General features: G+C 40.1%; 1 protein-coding gene across 10 annotated transcripts in view; it reads right to left on the bottom strand.

Annotated features, from left to right (window-relative positions):
* LOC112571522 (tubulin glycylase 3C-like) overlaps nucleotides 1–16,457 on the bottom strand; it is a 49,712-nt gene that overhangs the window by 15,267 nt on the left and 17,988 nt on the right. For 9 of the 10 annotated variants that reach the window (XR_003100839.1, XR_003100840.1, XM_025250549.1 and 6 more), the window contains 11 exons: nucleotides 16,157–16,285; nucleotides 15,855–15,969; nucleotides 13,481–13,822; nucleotides 12,967–13,106; nucleotides 12,535–12,593; nucleotides 12,021–12,172; nucleotides 11,688–11,783; nucleotides 8,728–8,986; nucleotides 5,164–5,269; nucleotides 1,803–1,950; nucleotides 581–1,441 (listed from right to left, as the gene is read on the bottom strand). Coding sequence is in view for 8 of the 10 variants with exons in the window: in XM_025250549.1 (XP_025106334.1) it covers nucleotides 581–1,441; nucleotides 1,803–1,950; nucleotides 5,164–5,269; nucleotides 8,728–8,986; nucleotides 11,688–11,783; nucleotides 12,021–12,172; nucleotides 12,535–12,593; nucleotides 12,967–13,106; nucleotides 13,481–13,822; nucleotides 15,855–15,969; nucleotides 16,157–16,285 (2,407 nt within the window). In the remaining 2 variants the exon portion in view is untranslated. The remainder of the gene's footprint in view (nucleotides 1–580; nucleotides 1,442–1,802; nucleotides 1,951–5,163; nucleotides 5,270–8,727; nucleotides 8,987–11,687; nucleotides 11,784–12,020; nucleotides 12,173–12,534; nucleotides 12,594–12,966; nucleotides 13,107–13,480; nucleotides 13,823–15,854; nucleotides 15,970–16,156; nucleotides 16,286–16,457) is intronic. The other variant, XM_025250550.1, reaches the window with a different exon arrangement.

A 16,457-nucleotide genomic window follows, 5' to 3' on the forward strand; every position in this document is an offset into this window, starting at 1 on the left:
TAATATTATTTGAAACAGAAAAGTTGTATATATTAAGAAATGGTTGGATGTAAAAGTTATAAAAATAGGGGACCTCACTAATATTGATGGTACATTCCCGACTCTTGAACTCTATATTAATATCCTGCCTTAACCAGCACAGGCTCTTTAACCTACATGGGTCTGATTCAGTCCATAAAACAATGTCATCACAAATGTAATTGCCTGCTAGTCTCGAAAAATGAAACTGTTAATAGGGGATGGGCAATTATAAGAAAAGAGAACAACTAAGTTTCAAAAATCCTTTAAGAGTTAAGCATGATCTCACTCTCAAGCTATTCTATGCTGAGGACATCCTCTTGGGATGGTGGTACCAAGGCTTTGGTGACGTTACAGATTCTGAAAATTTTGAAGAGTTGGGAGCCATCTCTAAACTGATGCAAGCATAGGGGACCTGTGGGACAGTAAAGACATACTGACTGCCACTCAAGCATTGGACTAGCCTATCCTGCTTGTCATCGTCTGCTTCTGCCTTTTTCCCTTCTCGTGATGACCTTTTTCATTGAGGGAAAGGAAATAAGCCTGTACTGGTATTCATTACCTTTGCTAGGTTTGAACATCCTCAGGACTGTGTTCTCCACATTGTTTACAGCCAATGATGACCGCACTGTGCTGGTGGTATTTTGAGATCCAGGGGTGGGATAGTTGGAGGACACAGATGTCCGTGACACAAAACGCTTGTTGCCCAAATCATTAAACAGCGGGCTGGATACGCAGGCAGGTTTGGACACAGACGTTATCTCAGCGCTTAGTGTTCTTTTTTCAGGGGACATCCTGGCAGTCTCCATGTGATCAGATTGACCAATGTCACCAGAGTTGTAAGTTCGTCCTGTTTTGAAAGATTTTCCATCACCCCGAACCGGCAAGTTCACGATGTCTGATCTGTTCTTGCTAGCATTCTCAAAGACTACAGATCTAGCTAGATGGTGTGTGGGATTTGGATTGTCAGAGTTGTAAGTTCGTCCTGTTTTGAAAGATTTTCCTTCACCACGAACTGGCCAGTTCACGTTGTCTGATCTGTTCTTGCTAGCATTCTCAAAGGCTACAGATCTAGCTAGATGGTGTGTGGGACCTGGATTGTCAGATGTGTCTTTCCTTGTGGCTGTTCCAATTCTATTCCCAGTAGAACTACATCCAAGTGGCGTAGATGAACCTTTTTTGGTCAAACATTCTTCTCCTTTCTCTATGTTGAGTGGACGGAAGCTCTTCGAGGTAAACAAAGGTTCTGTTGGATAGTTTTCTATATTTTTACGAATTGTAACACCCCCCTGCTTCCGTATTCCTTGACCCTCCACACACATTGACATGCCAATGTACGGGGGAACAGTCACCAAGGGCTGCTTATAGGCAAGCTCAAAGCTACCAACATCGCAGTTTTTGTCAGACCGACGGTCGATAACCACTGTTGAAAGAAAAAATTGCAATAAAACAATTATCCAAAACAACATGACAAGAATAATTCATTCTCCCTTTTCTGTACCAAAACTAGACCTTTTAATTTTACTTTAAAAACAAAAAACTCCGAGTAAAATATTTCCTACCTAAAACAAAACTGGAATGTGGACAAGCACTAGTGATAACTTTGATAGTATATCCAATTGTAAACAAAAGGTAATGAATGCAGAGATTGATCTATGGTGTCTGTAGAGCTGCTGTGTCCCACGTAATATAACAGGCAGTAGCCACTGTCATCTACACTATCATCGCACTTCATGCAGCTATCTTCTTGAAGTGAGGTAAAGGCATATAATATAGCCACCCACCCTTGATGGTGTCATCCAGGACCTTATGGCACAATTTAGCTGTGACTGAAGTTGATGCTTCCATGGAAGGGCTAGAGTTGATCTCGATAAGCCATGGCTGAAAATCTTCTGTCAGCATGAAGTCTGCTCCATATAGCTCAAATGAGGACTGAAAGAGTCACCATAATATTTTTTTCACAACGTGAGTGATCAAACAAGCATGACAATTACTCAGTACATCCAACTGTGAATATTCGCAAACTGGGGAAAATCAAGAGATAACAATGAATGGCATGCAGCATATTAATAGTGGATGGGAGAAGAACCTGGTTAAACTATGGGCAATTACAGGTGGACTACTGTCTGTCTGCCGAGACCAACACTTAGCCTCTTGTAAAGTTCTCTGCTGTTAGTCTCAGCGAGCCTAAACAATGAATGTGACTAAACTGGAAGTTTTGTATACACCAGCCTTGTTTTAGTAGTAACTGGAAACAAGTCTCTGCAAGTAGTCCAGTAATACATGGTTCAACCATATCTAAATCTGGTGATTATTCCCAGTCTGAACCCAGGTCAAGGATCAATGTCATTGCATGTCTTAAAGCACTAGTAGGGTGCATAATTTTTTTTCTAATGATTGAGTAAAGCTCTCAGTTAGATGATTTTTCCTCAATCTTGGAAAAGCCCTTTAACTGAATAGACTATGCACCAAAATCCAGGCCATGACTGAATTAGGTTCAAAGTGGAAAAGGAAATGACAATCTACCAAGAGAACCTATCATAGATCCTTGCTACTGGGCTCTTGTGTTGAAACAAACAAAATAAGTATTTAAGTTGATATTATTAATAAGATAGTACTAAGTAAGAATGAGTGTTAAAACACAAAATAAGTATTTGATAATATAAATAAAATAGTACTAAGTAACAAGGAGCTGCTGATCTTTAATAATTTAAATGGTCTATGTATGTCTCATGCTGACTCCAAAAGTAGGACCACAAAATATTTCTGATGTGTCAACAAATTAAGAACTACAACTTAGATCACAAAACAAACTCATGAATGTCCTCTACTTTAAATGCTCAGAAGGGAACTCTGCGAACCCTCAAACTATGCTGTACACGTGGCTGCAGACATCACAAGGATCTGAAGTTCTTTTCCTTCAGCGCTGTGTCAGGACGTGTTTATAGGCTTCAGTGTGTTAGACAGCTCTGCAGGAAGAGGACTTCTGTAACTGGGACTGTGCTGCAGGGGCACTCTGAGGATTTTCCCATGCAGAACTTGGTGTACAAATGATGTTCTGTTTCAGGAGTGACCAATGCTTGGTCTCAGATGGTCACCTGTTCTTTTCTGTCTAGTCTGTAAAGTGAGTCTGTAGTTGGGACACTTGCCTGTCAGGACTGCATTCTGGAGTGCTTTTCACTCTCTTAGCTGGATTGTGACTCCACTTTCTCGTGGCCTCTTCAGCTATCTGTGTATACATTTGAGTATGCTTGGTTGATATTTTCCAAGGTGATTGCATTCCTTTACAGATCTGTTTAAGTACCTTTTTCAAAGAAGTCAGGGATGTTGATTTTGGTCCTTGGAAAGTGATCTCTGTTTCAGGCTGCTGTAACTGGGAGTTTTGTTAGCTTGGTGGAAGAGTCCTGTCTTTCTAGTCTGTTTCTTTAAATATGCTGCTCTTCTTCAATCGAAATTATACTGGCTCTGGTATTCTTTTGTGCATTGGGTGAATGGTCAGTCTGTTCTCAAATTGGATCAGGAACTTTGTGCTGCATCTATCCTTTCATTGTGTGCAGTAGAGATTGTAGATTGTAATCTATTGATCATGAACTGAAATTTCTACCCCTGTGATTTCTGCATGTCTTCCAGCATCTATTATGTTTTGCTGGGATGTTATTTCTGACCAAGACAAGCACACCTCCATAGGTTTAGTTCTTCCAGTCTGCATTGTATGTCTGTCAGCTTCTGTGAATGAATCTTTTAATTCCAAATGAACCACAGACTAAGGTTCCGATTGGGAATGACTAAAAACATCAAGGAGTAGCACACCAATGATCCTCGTGACAAGTACAAATTATTCAAGAAGAAGGACTGTAAGCAAGTCTTCTTACACTAACAATTTAGTCTCAAATACTCCAAAGATAACCAGCTAGGAATCTAGAGGACACCTAATAAAAAAAATGTCACAAAACATGACATCAACTTCAGTGGTTTGAGATATGGAAGCACAAACAAGATCTAGATTCGGTTCCCAGTCACTTAATCCCCAGACACTTCATCCCCGACACTTAACCCCTAGACTTTTAATCCCTAAGCACTTAACCCCCAGACACTTAATCCCTAAACTAAATCCTTAACTAAAAAAATTATGAAGTCAGCGAAAAATTTAATTGAAATTAAAATTCAAATCATGTTATTAACTTCAACGTCATTTGAACATCTACAACATTAGTTAAAGTTCATATAAGCTTGTAAATTTAATGTTCTTTAACAATATATAAGGTATATATGTATGCTCGAAGTAGGATAAAAGTTCCGGCACGCAATCATGTTGTGGCATTGACTCTGCAAGCAATTCGAAGGAATCGACAATGTCTTCTTCACGTACATAGGCAAGTGCTGGGAGGCATCTGACCATTCCACGTAACTTGTCGTCTTCGTCATAGTCACTTGTCATACTCAGTTCAGTGACTTTGCGTAATACCGCTTGACTTAAGTGACAGTAACAGCCTGTTACTCTACATGACTGAAACGTCTCTCGAAAAGCGGTCATCGCAGCTTTCTCAAAGTCTGTTACTATAGTCTCTAGGGCTGCATTAGGCAACCTAACTCTAACTGCATCCAACAATATATTATAGCTTGCACTTGATTTATAAAGGATTAAGTGTCTGGGTATGAAGTGTCGGGGATGAAGTGTCGGGGATTAAGTGCTTAGGGATTAAAAGTCTAGGGGATTAAGTGTTGGGGATGAAGTGTCTGGGGATTAAGTGACTGGACACCCTAGATTCATATTAAAACTTCTAACTGCATTGCTGAATGACACCAGATCATAAGTGTATGGGGTGTGTGGGCATTCATAAATTTTTACTGAAAATTCATAAAATAATAAAGAAATGTAAAAATACCTAAAATGTGTGTCATCATTGTGGATGGCAAATCAATCCTATAAGAACTATGCAAATATCTGAAGGGGGATTTTTCTGAAGTTCTAGAACCCAACACTGGAAGCCTACACCTCATGCATGTTTCACTCATCAATAACATTAACATGATAATCTCTTACATTACACTCTTAAATGATAATTAGGAATTATGTGCTTCGGTACAAGAAAGTAAGCATGAAATACAGATGCAGGCATTTGCACTTAGCAGTTTACTTCATACCTTGCGGCACTCCACCAAGTCCTGAGCACAGAGAAGAGAGCAGATGATGGCCTGTTTCATCCCTGGGTATATGATTTCATCCCAGGCATGTGGCATTTTCTTTTTGCTGAAAAGAATGCACCATCAAGACTCCCATTAGAGCAATACATTCTAGCATCTTTTATAGAAGAAACAGTGATCATTGTTCTATTTAAAGAAAGGGCAGCAGAGAAATCAGCATCAAAATAGTTTTGTTTTGCATACCCTGGTCAAGTCAAAATGCTGCTTTATTTTCATCATTAAATTACTTAACTAAAATACCAGCACCTGAGTTCTTCTAATGCTTTAAGATGACTGATGGAGGAACATGCATGTATTTACTGATAAAAGATGTTTACACAAAAAAAGTGAACTCCTGCAATACCAAATGTTTATGTTAATCCTCTTTCTTTGAGACTTACTAGATGACATGACCATAGGAGATAAAAGGCTACATTTGCTTCTTAAATATTGAATGGGAACATAAAATCAATGATTGCATGAAGCAAAAAACCCTTTCCCGCACAGTCAAGGGGTGTAAACTGGTTCCATTGTGGCCTGGCATGACATTCTGTCAAAGACTGTCTTTCAAAGTTCCCTTGAAGTAAGGTGACCAGACATCCCGCATTAGGCGGGACAGTCCCGCTTTTGACCTTGTGTCCCTCCTGCTCATCGGGCGAGACGCCTAGTGTCCAGCTTTCTGGCTTTCTGGCAAGTCCATCAAATGTCCCAGTTGTCTTTAAAAATCGGAATGCCGTATGCTGATTCGGCGTTCTTTGACGGTGACGACACCATCATTGGCACGTGTCCCGGTGGCTGACTTACCTTAGGCCTGGAAATTGTATACTATACAGACTTGAAGCTCAACATCTGCTTGTGTAATGCTTGGGTGTTCTTTCCTCAGAACTTTACTTTAAAAGACAAAGAAAAGGAAAAGAAAAAGGAAAAAAATCCACCGACCAAGGCCTGGGCCCCCTTCACAACTGCAGGCATGGGTACACCCCCCCTCACCCCCCCCCCCTCCGTCCTCCCCACTCGTCAGACCTGCCTGGCATCAGCTTCCTTCAAGTAAGGTGACCAGACGTTTCTGGGGCGAAAGCGGGACACATGCCGATGATGGTGTCGTCACCGTCAAAGAACGCCGAATCAGCGTACGGTATTCAGATTTTTAAAGACAACTGGGACATTTGATGGACTAATGGGGGTCTCAGGTGGGAAGCATTGTAAGTGGTATCATATTCTCACTGGATGCGCTTGGTATTGGACAGCCACTGAACATTGAGGATTTATCGCACATGAATGTCTAGAAGAACGTTTGTGCAATGAGATTGCTGGAATTATGTGCCACTAAAGGATGAGGAGAGGGGGAGCGGGCACTGCAAGTAAGTTGGAACTGACCGTGAAGAGGTAGGTAAGTTACTGATGTGTGGCCACTCACTCTGTGAATTGAGAGGATGGGGGCCTAACCTTGGCGCTGCAGTCTATAAGTGAAAGGTCAAGGGTGCTTTTTCAAGGGTTACTTAAGGATACTGACATTTCTTTTTCCATTTCTCCATCACCAAACAAAAAACTACAGTAGATGCTTGATACTATATTAGCCTTCAATACTATTGCAGCCAGCCAAATAGAACACATTATTGCAAAACATTTTAAAAATTGCTGTCCCGCAAATAGTTAGGCTTATAAATTTATCACAGAAAGATTGGTGCAGGAGGAGGATAAAAAAAGAGGAGGTTAGCATGTGGGTGGATGGGCGGGAAGGAGGTAGGGAAGAAAGTTAATCCCACCTGGAAGGGGAGGACTTCAACAACCACCTTCACCTTAAGAGGGACGATCAGATGATCTCCGGCAATGTACAAGCATCACCGTGCAATAACACATTGGCTGGCAGGTCATTATCTGACCTTCTTTTGCTCTTTGCCCAAGCAGCAACACCCGGGTAAGGAGATAATCTCTACTCATCATCTGCCCCCCCATAGCCACCTTGGAATTGTTCTTATCGTGCACTAGTTTTATTCAAGGAAGTTGTGACACATGCTGATAGATATAGTTTTGTTGCGGCTGGTGTATTTGTTTTTAGAATAATCCCATGCTTAGATTTGAATGTCTTTAAGGAGCTTTGGCAGGCCTTGTCAGCTGCTAATTCTGTCCATGTGCTCATCTAAATAACAAGGGATGATAAATTGATGAATAACCATCAATAGTTGACTGATAGTCAGCTAGCAAGTGCCTGGTCTGCGGGCACTTCACTGGTCAGATGAGATCTCAGACAACTATAATGGTGACAGCACAGTCAATACAGCAGTTTTTTTCCGACAAGTCTTCGACCCAACAAAACATGGTGAGGTCCAGAGGTGTGCAACATCATGTCATCTGGTAAAGTCTTGAACAAAAAATTTACAATAAAAGTTTGTCTTTTGACCTTACCAGATGACATGACTAAAAGAAAACAGAAATTAGGTGGGAAGCAAAATGACCTCCCAGCTGATCAAGTTTTTGCATGTTGCACCATTGAGGTCATGCCCAAAAGTGCCATAGGAGAAGTCTGAGTAAAGGTCTCTCAAATAGAGCCTTCCAAAGGTAGAGTCAAATCGCACAGATAATACAGGTAGTCCTCGACTTACGACGGGGATCCGTTCTTAACGCGGCGTCGTAAACCGAATTTCGACGTAAGTCGGATCATACGTTCATATAGTACTGTACCATCATAATAACAGTACAGTACTACAAACATTTAGCCTATCCAAACACCTATCCTAACAGAGTACCCTGCATAGTTATCAATAAACATAAGTACAGTAAAATATTGTAGTACAGTACGTTTAATAATGAAATACTGTAATGTAAGTGCAGTAACAGTAATAAACAGTGTTAGGTTAGGCAGACGTTTCCACAACAAGCCTGTCTCATCCACATTGAACACTTGTTGAGAACAGTAACCACCCTCCTCAATTATCTTAGCCAATGCATTAGGAAACTCAGTTGCTGCTTTCTCATCAGCACTAGCAGCTTCACCTTGCACTTTAATGTTATGGAAATGGGCACGATCCTTAAGCCTCATAAAGCAACCCCTACTCGCAACAAATTCTTCACTTTCACTTCCTTACCCCTTTTCTCTTTTCAACGCCTCAAACAGTCGCCTAGCCTTCTCCTGAATAACCATAAAACTCACAGGGATACGGCATTGATTTTGGTCTTCCAACCAAAGCGCCAATAATCTTTCCATCTCAATAATAAGCCCACTACGTTGCTTTGTTATCACTGTACAGCACACAGACTGGCACATCATGTGGCCCAAGAGAAGACAGCAAAACATGTGGAAAACACCACTGTGACCATTGAAAAAAAACTGCTGCATTGGCTTTACTGTCACCTTTCTGAGGGCTTTTAATCACTTGTCCAGTAGAGTGCTCAGCACACCAAACACATGCTGTCTCACTTTCAGAGAGTCAGCTTTTGATAGCTAAAAAGAAAAATGTAGCCTATTATCTCCTACGGTCATGTCATGTGGGAAGATCAAAGACTATGATCTGATAAAACTGTTGCCTTAAGTAGTCCTTGAATTGCTCATGTGTCCACATGTTTTCATCAGGCAACAACTTGGAGCGGGGACCATTACGGCAATACTTTTGGATGGCATTGTTGGAGAGGTGGATGGACTGGTCAAAGTTTTCCAGAGTGAACTGCCGTGAGCAGAACCGCAGGTAGGATTCTTGGTAAAACCAAACTGTCAATGGACTCCAGTCAGTCACCAAGAACCACTGCCGGATGTCAAACTTAGTGTTGTAGATCAACAAAGGACGTTCTGAAAAAGGCAGAGAAGTTGCAAAGCCTTCTAAGACTCTTCGTTGATCAAAATTGATTTCTTGCATTATATAAAGCAATCCTGACTCTGTGTATATATGTATGTGTGTGTGGCATGTGGGTGAGTGTGTGGGTGTAGTGTGTGTGTGTCAGGTGGGTGTGTGTGTGCAGCACATATGTCCAGGTGTGGTATGCATGCGTGGTAGAGGCTAGCTGAAGGCCATATGGTCAGCAGCTCAGTTTGGCATATGTTTGATTTGGTCCAGAGGAGATAAAGGTGAGGATTGGAGAGGAGGAACCCAACCTCCAAGAGGTGGATCCCACCTTCACCATCTGTAAGCATTTTCAGACAAAATCTGTAATCATTTTCAGACTGCACACAGTCATAGCCTTAGAGACAGAGTTTTCTGGAAAAGTTTTCCTTGCTTGACTGCATGGTTATATTATTCGTTGCTAAGAATAAACAAGCTGTCACCATATTAAAGATTTTAACACCCAAAGGATATGCTTGTAGTGCTATCTCCAGCAGGTGTTGTAGGTTACCTGGTTACATTTTTGCTGTCCACCTGTCTGCCTGTCCTTACCATATGTGACCCTCCACGATGAAATGAGTCTGCGCGGAGCAGTTTTGTGCTAGAGGCCCCGAAAGGTGATAGGGGTCAATTTTATGCAGTTTGACTTTAAAAATGGATTCCTTGGTTATTAAACTATCGGAAAATACACTACTATGTTAAAATAATAGTTAGAAATCGACTTAAAATACGTTTTAATCGAGTTGACCTACTGAGATCCGTACTGATTTCAGACGAAATTCAAACACTGTTTCGATACTGTTTCCTGTCATAACCTTATCATCGTGTTATACTTTGCAAGAAAGCCCGGAGTCTGTATGTTCAACATCTTTAAAGAACGATTTAATTATTAACCTATCACAAGATTTGTCTGCAAAAGTTTAGGAGTAAACAAACCTGGTCGGCCATCTTGACGCTAATCTTTGAACCCACTTTTCTCAAAATAGCCGCCACCGTAGTGTCACACTTCAAACGTTTATAACTCACTCAATGTTAAGGCTAGAAGAACAACTTGTGTATCTACAGAAAGTTCAGAACCTGTACTTTTTTAAAAATATGCAATTTGGCAAATCTCAAATTTCCAACTTAACACTCATTTCGTCTTTGACGGTCACATGATGATTGCTTTCCTGTGGTAAAATACTATGTGTGACTGCTGCTTGGTAAGAAAGCACTCTGCTCCAAATGAAATCAGAGCTGTTTCTGTGTAAAGAAGTAACAGACATTCAGAAATGGAGCTGATAATAGACAGTGAGCATCATATGCTAGTGACAGCGAACACAACCCAGAGAAGTGCTGAAAGCAGACAGTAAAGAGAACCTCCAGAAGTGAATATGCAGCCATGTGGCTCACACCCACACAAACTTGGTATGCACAAAGAGAACACAAACCAGTTTGCAAAAGAGAGGGTTCACAGGACTGGTGCACTTCATTTTGATGTTCAGTGTTATACAACACATGAGGATATAGTAAGGCTTTACATGAATTATGGATGCTTAAAGAGAACTATATACACCTGCAGACACAGCATAAAACTAGTTTGCAACCCTGAAGGCTGTGCATTAGCTGCTGTGAGGTGAGACTGGATTAATGACAATGCTCTTTTGTACTACATACTACAGCTAGAGTGGATGGCCCTGTTGCACTCTACTTAAGGCACTATGAGAGACAGCAAGGACAGACTGGCAGATTTCTAACTTGACAGGCAGCAGGACAGAGAAGACATCACTGCATGGAGCTGCCAGCTCCAAAACATGTGGATAAAGGTGGTGGAATAAGGGAAAGTACTGCCAGATGATGCAGTAGAAGTTCTGCAGTGCAAGTTTTGTAACAGGCTTTGTGCAACCACTCTATGATAGGAATGGGTACAAGTTTGAGTTCATGAAAGACTATGAAAAACCAGCGGCAGCCAATATTCCATGTGCAGGACAATCAACAGCAAACAAATTGCAAGTTGTGCTGAAGATTTTGGTGTACAAATGATACTCAGGACTGGTTCCTAAAAACAGCAGTCACAGCAGCAGGCATATAGAAACAGTGTAGATGATATAGGTGTATTGTTTTATTTGTATGCTTATAGTGAAGTCATTGAAAAAACTGGTGTGTACAAAAGTTGCTGATATAAAGTAGGAGGTATGCTGTACTGCTGCGATGGTTAAATGCACAACTACGTGGTAAATATCATGGATAATATTTCTTTCTTAGGGAGGTGGAGCATTTGGTAGATGCTGTGACTTAACCACCTTGAGCAGCAGTCTGAGGAACAAGAAAGCCAAAGGATAGGCACTTGCCATCCAAAGTGCCAAGTCAACATTGCTAGCCATATCTGTTGTCAGCATGTACATTACACCATGTGATGCATGGGCCAGGACTTGGGTTCATGTACAGTCTAATCCTTGGAGACAGAGAGTTCGCAAAAAGAGTTAGCTTGGTTGTAAGGTCACACTTGTAGCTGCAGGTAATAAGAAAGCAGACACTATGTTGAAGGGGGTCTAGCATCCTAAGACTATGCTTATAGTGTTATCTCTACTATGCATGTACAAATACACTGTGTAGTATATTATTCCATTACACATTTGTCTACCAAAACCAAAGAAAACTTCCCATCAAAGGGTCAAAGAAGTAGCTTACCCATGTACTTCTGGACAACATACTTCCCATCTTTCTTCACTACCTGCGAATTGACCAGTTTGAGCATCTCCTCTAAGCGGTTATAGCAAAAGATACCTGCACAGGAAACACAAGTCTAAGGGAAAGTGTACTGCTTACATTTTAGATAACCAGACTGCTCTTATAACAGTTCCACAGTGATTAATTTCCACATGTACAACTTAACATCACTGACTGCAGTTATTGAACTCTAACCTTAACTCCGGATCCCAAAATACTTTAAGATCTTGTACCTAAACACCCCAAAGTTAGACCTACGATTAGCAACCAACATGCTATGCAACAATTACTCACCTCTCCCACGGGACTTTGCCCCTGGTTTAACAATCCAAACATTGTGTGTGCCATCCATTTCAAACTGTGGGCATTTTGTCCGGAGCCGGTTGATAAGACTTTCGACACATGTCAGCGTCCTCTGGGATATCGCTGGAATCATTCCATCTTCACTGTCAACAGAACACATGACAGAATGGACATAGTAATCCAACTCATGGTGACATACTAATTTATAGCGACTATGAAGACCTTCGTGCCAAAAATACTACTAACACAAAGACTCATGTTTAGTTTTTAGTTTAGTCCTTGTTATTCCTCGAGGAGCATAGGGCTGCAAAAGACTCATGTTGGAGAGGACTAATTACTGGAGGTAGAATTGTGGCAGACTTCTGTGTCTGGAACATTCTATTTCAATGAGACCAAACCAGCAACTATAGATCCTTCATTACCAATTCATCATACCAAAATACTTTTTTAAGCAACACAGAACATCTTATTTACAAAGACTTTTAGTTTTGGGTAAAGTACTCACTGAGCCATCACATAATACCACTTTATAAAGTCCTCCCACTGGGACTCTGACAACTCATCCTGGAACATCAATGTTAACAAACTATGTTACATCTTCCTTCATAAGGGTAACATCATCTCCTGTAAAGGTTTCATGCTCTGCAATTGGAATTTATGCATGCTGCTTATCATATCACATCTGTTACTGGAGCGCAATCATTGATTGATACATGTACTAATTTTATTAACAATCCCTTTCAGTCTGCATGAATGGCATGAATCATGCTGAAGACCTTAAAGTCTTACCAGCATCTTGTGTATTTAATCTCCATTTGGTTTACAAGAGCAACTTGCAACAACTCTGTTTCCTTTTTATCCTTTAACAAGTGTGCCATAATACACCAAAAAAAAAAAAATCAATGCGCTCTGATTGAATTAGAAGATACAGACACACCTGAACAGGTCTGTCAATGTCTTCATGCTCTCGCTCTCCTAAGAATCTCTCACACTCCTGGATGGCCAGCTCCAAAATTCTGGATGGGACAGGGTTTCTTTTCTTTATTCGGTTTCTATTTTGTCTGAATAACCTTGAAGCTGGAAGCAGATTAGCAGAGAACCACTCTTAAAATAGGCTCTTACCAAAGAAGCCAGCATATAACACGAAAATTAAAAAAAAAAAAAAAATCTGCGGTTTTTTTTACTTTCACCTTAGACAAAAGAAAAGTGGAAAAAAATCCCATTTTCGCAACAGTGATCTTTTCAAGTGAAAAAAGCTGCTGATCCTTGGTAGGAGTTAACAGCCTTGCCATTATGCAACTGAAACAGAAAAATGGAAGTAATGGGACCTCAATACTTGGGTCACAATGAAGAATCCCTTGACTGCAACCTGACACAGAAGTGAGTCTTGGCTGTCATCTTGTGGCTAAGCTTTTAAACTTTGCTATTCTGTATTAAGTATTTGGACTTACTGCCAAGTACTGCTGGGTCAGAGAACTGGGTGGTACTCTCAGTGTTGGCTGTCTTTTGTTCCCCATTGCCATCAACTGGTGTGGTGTCCTCTAAAGTTGCATCACTGTTCTGTACACATGCATAACTATTGTCAGCACTAGAGGTTGCTTGCGAACAAGCATGCTCTGTGTTCTGACAAACTGATTCCTTACTGCATGGATCTTTGTTAGCTGAGGTGTTGGCTCCCGATGTGGTACCATCTTCGTTCTTATCCTCTCTCTCCACTTCATTTAAGTATCCATTCTTTGTTTCCTTGTTCACGATTTTAAGGATGTTCATGCACGCAGTATGACGGAAGTCATCTGTTGAAAGACATACATGGGCACACACACATGCACATGCATGCATGGGTCACACACACACATTGCATGCACACAAACATAAGCAACGATTATTATGTAAGACAATAGGACCGCTAAAATGGCAATGCAAGAAACATATTATGCTAAATGGATAAATATTTAAGTGCAGAATCTCATTATTCAAAATCTGGGGTTACAAAGTAGTGAATTAACTATTTCATGCTTGAACAAAGTTAGCTGCTATAGTCTGTGCACAATGACATCATAGAAACTATTGTGTTTGTAGGAAAAGTTTTGACATATTTTTCGCTGTTTTCCTCAGGGCACTTATTTATGTAAAGAACAAAGGTCAATCAATGATATATTGCCCATTTTGTTCAATAACCTTTTGCCATCAATCATTCAGTTATATTCATAATTCCTCATTCACAGAGGAAATGTCTTTATTGGCAAAAAAATGAACAAGGTGCTGACTTAGAGCCTACTCTAAACTGAGTGTTATAGCCCGAAAGGAGTTTTGAAGACAGCAAAAGAAGTCGAAGTCTGGCAGTGTAAGGCCAGGAGGCGAGTATGATGGGTGTAGCAACACATTTCATCCAAGCTCCAATGACTTTTGACGTGTGATCAAACTTGTGTGTGGTCTCATGATGACGTGATGGAACACAACTCTTTTATGATTAATGGATGTTTCTAGACAGCAGATTCGTTGAAACTGTGCAACTGTCGACAGTACACATTCAAATTGTTTGGTTCCTTGGTAGGAGCTCAAAACAACATAGCACCTTTTAAAATCCCACAACAGTAAGAGCATAACCTTCCTCTGAGGAATGCTTGCTTTCGATATCATTAGAAGTGAATCGTCACGTCAGGACCAAGACCATATTTGTGTTCCACCTTGTTGTAAACAATCCAGTTATCAGGCTTCAAAAAGAGAATCGTTTTTCTCATGTTTAATGAGCAAATCACAATTGTTTATACACACTGTCAAATAAATGTCTTTCAGTTCATGAGGAACCCAAATATCAAGCCTGCAGTTTATTCAGGTGGTTGTAAACATTTGAGTGATGAATGCTCAATGTTTCTACAATCTCTGATGTCATGTTGTGTGGGTTTGACTCAATTGATGCCTTTATTATGACATCATCAACCTCCAAAACTGAGGAGTGTCTTTGCGATTGAAATCACCAGCACGATACTCCATGAACCATTTTTGGCACTAACATTCTTGTAGAGTATTGCAACCTTAAACTTCATGCAACTTTTCACAAGGTTGACGAACATTCTTTCCTTTAAGGAAGTAAAACAGTAAAATATGAAGAAAATGCACAGCTTGGTCTTCCATCTTCAACTTGTTGTAAAATCTCCAAAATTCAACTAAATCACTCAATTTAAAAAAAAAAATGAAGCTAGCTGTCAAATGACATACAATAACATAGATGCGAATGACTCTAGTACTTCCAAAAATAAACTAGCACCATATATTGCAAAAATGCATCATGACTTTTGCAACAAGCCAATAGACCAAAATATTCTTTTGCTAAGCAGCCTAGTGGTTAGACCAGTGGCATGTATGCTCAAAGGCGTGTTCTCTAGCTGTTTCAATTCTAGTGGGATGCAGCAAACTTCCACCAGTCATCCAGCTGTTAAGTGAGTACCTGACTCTCTTGAGGGTTAAGGAAGGTAAGGCAGTGAGATGAGCATTGCCTTCACAAAAGTTGTCCCCAAGATAAATGAAATAAGTGTGGGCTAAACACTTTACTCCCTCTTCCACCTTTACTTTTTTTACCTGCCCCTTTTAACTACTACAAGAATACAAAAAAAAAAAATGCCTTTTAAAAATTAAGTTGAATCATTTTTGTTTCAGCTAAAGTTAAGTAAGCAGAGGTTTTTCAATATCCTGCGAAACTGCAGCATCCTAGTGTATGTGTATAGGGAAGTCCAGGGAAAAAAGGGTCAGTGAACAAATTTCTTTCCAAACTATTATTCTACCTTTAATATGCATTAGCAAAACTAGGCAAAAAGGAATTCTTACCGATAAATGATTGTTTTTCTTCATCATGACTAAGACGATAGCAGCGAAGGAAAAACTGGTCGGGATCCACTGGTTCAAACCACGGCACATTCCTTATGTTTGTGCACAGCCCAACCTTTCAAATACAAACAAAATAGGAATTATCTACACTGCTTTGTCAAAAATATTTTTTTTTAATTTTGAGACATTATGTCTGCTCCTAAGCTTTCTATTATATTTATGCTTTAGCCTCAGAGTAAAGCCTATAAAGTAAAGGCATATCATAAACTATTCTTAGTTGCAAACTTTGCAGCAGCTGATACCTTTGTTGTGAAAGAACCAGCCTTGCTGTAGTGATTGACCAACTGGTCTTTGTTCAAATAGCGGTGGTCAATGGCATCACGTTTGAGCACCCAAAATAATGATGGACTGACGTTCTTGAGCATTCGAGACTGCAAAAAGAAGAGCCAAGTTGTCAGCTGAAAGAGTTTTGGTACAAAATGTATCTTGCAGTATGCATAATAGTAACACTAGACTATTTTAAAAACAAAAGTTAAGTTATTCCAAAATTTGGAATAACTTAACTTTTGTTTTTAAAATATTCATTGTAAAAGAATATCCAGT

This window comes from Pomacea canaliculata, linkage group LG9, assembly GCF_003073045.1.
Source record: "Pomacea canaliculata isolate SZHN2017 linkage group LG9, ASM307304v1, whole genome shotgun sequence".
Lineage (NCBI taxonomy): Eukaryota > Metazoa > Mollusca > Gastropoda > Architaenioglossa > Ampullariidae > Pomacea > Pomacea canaliculata.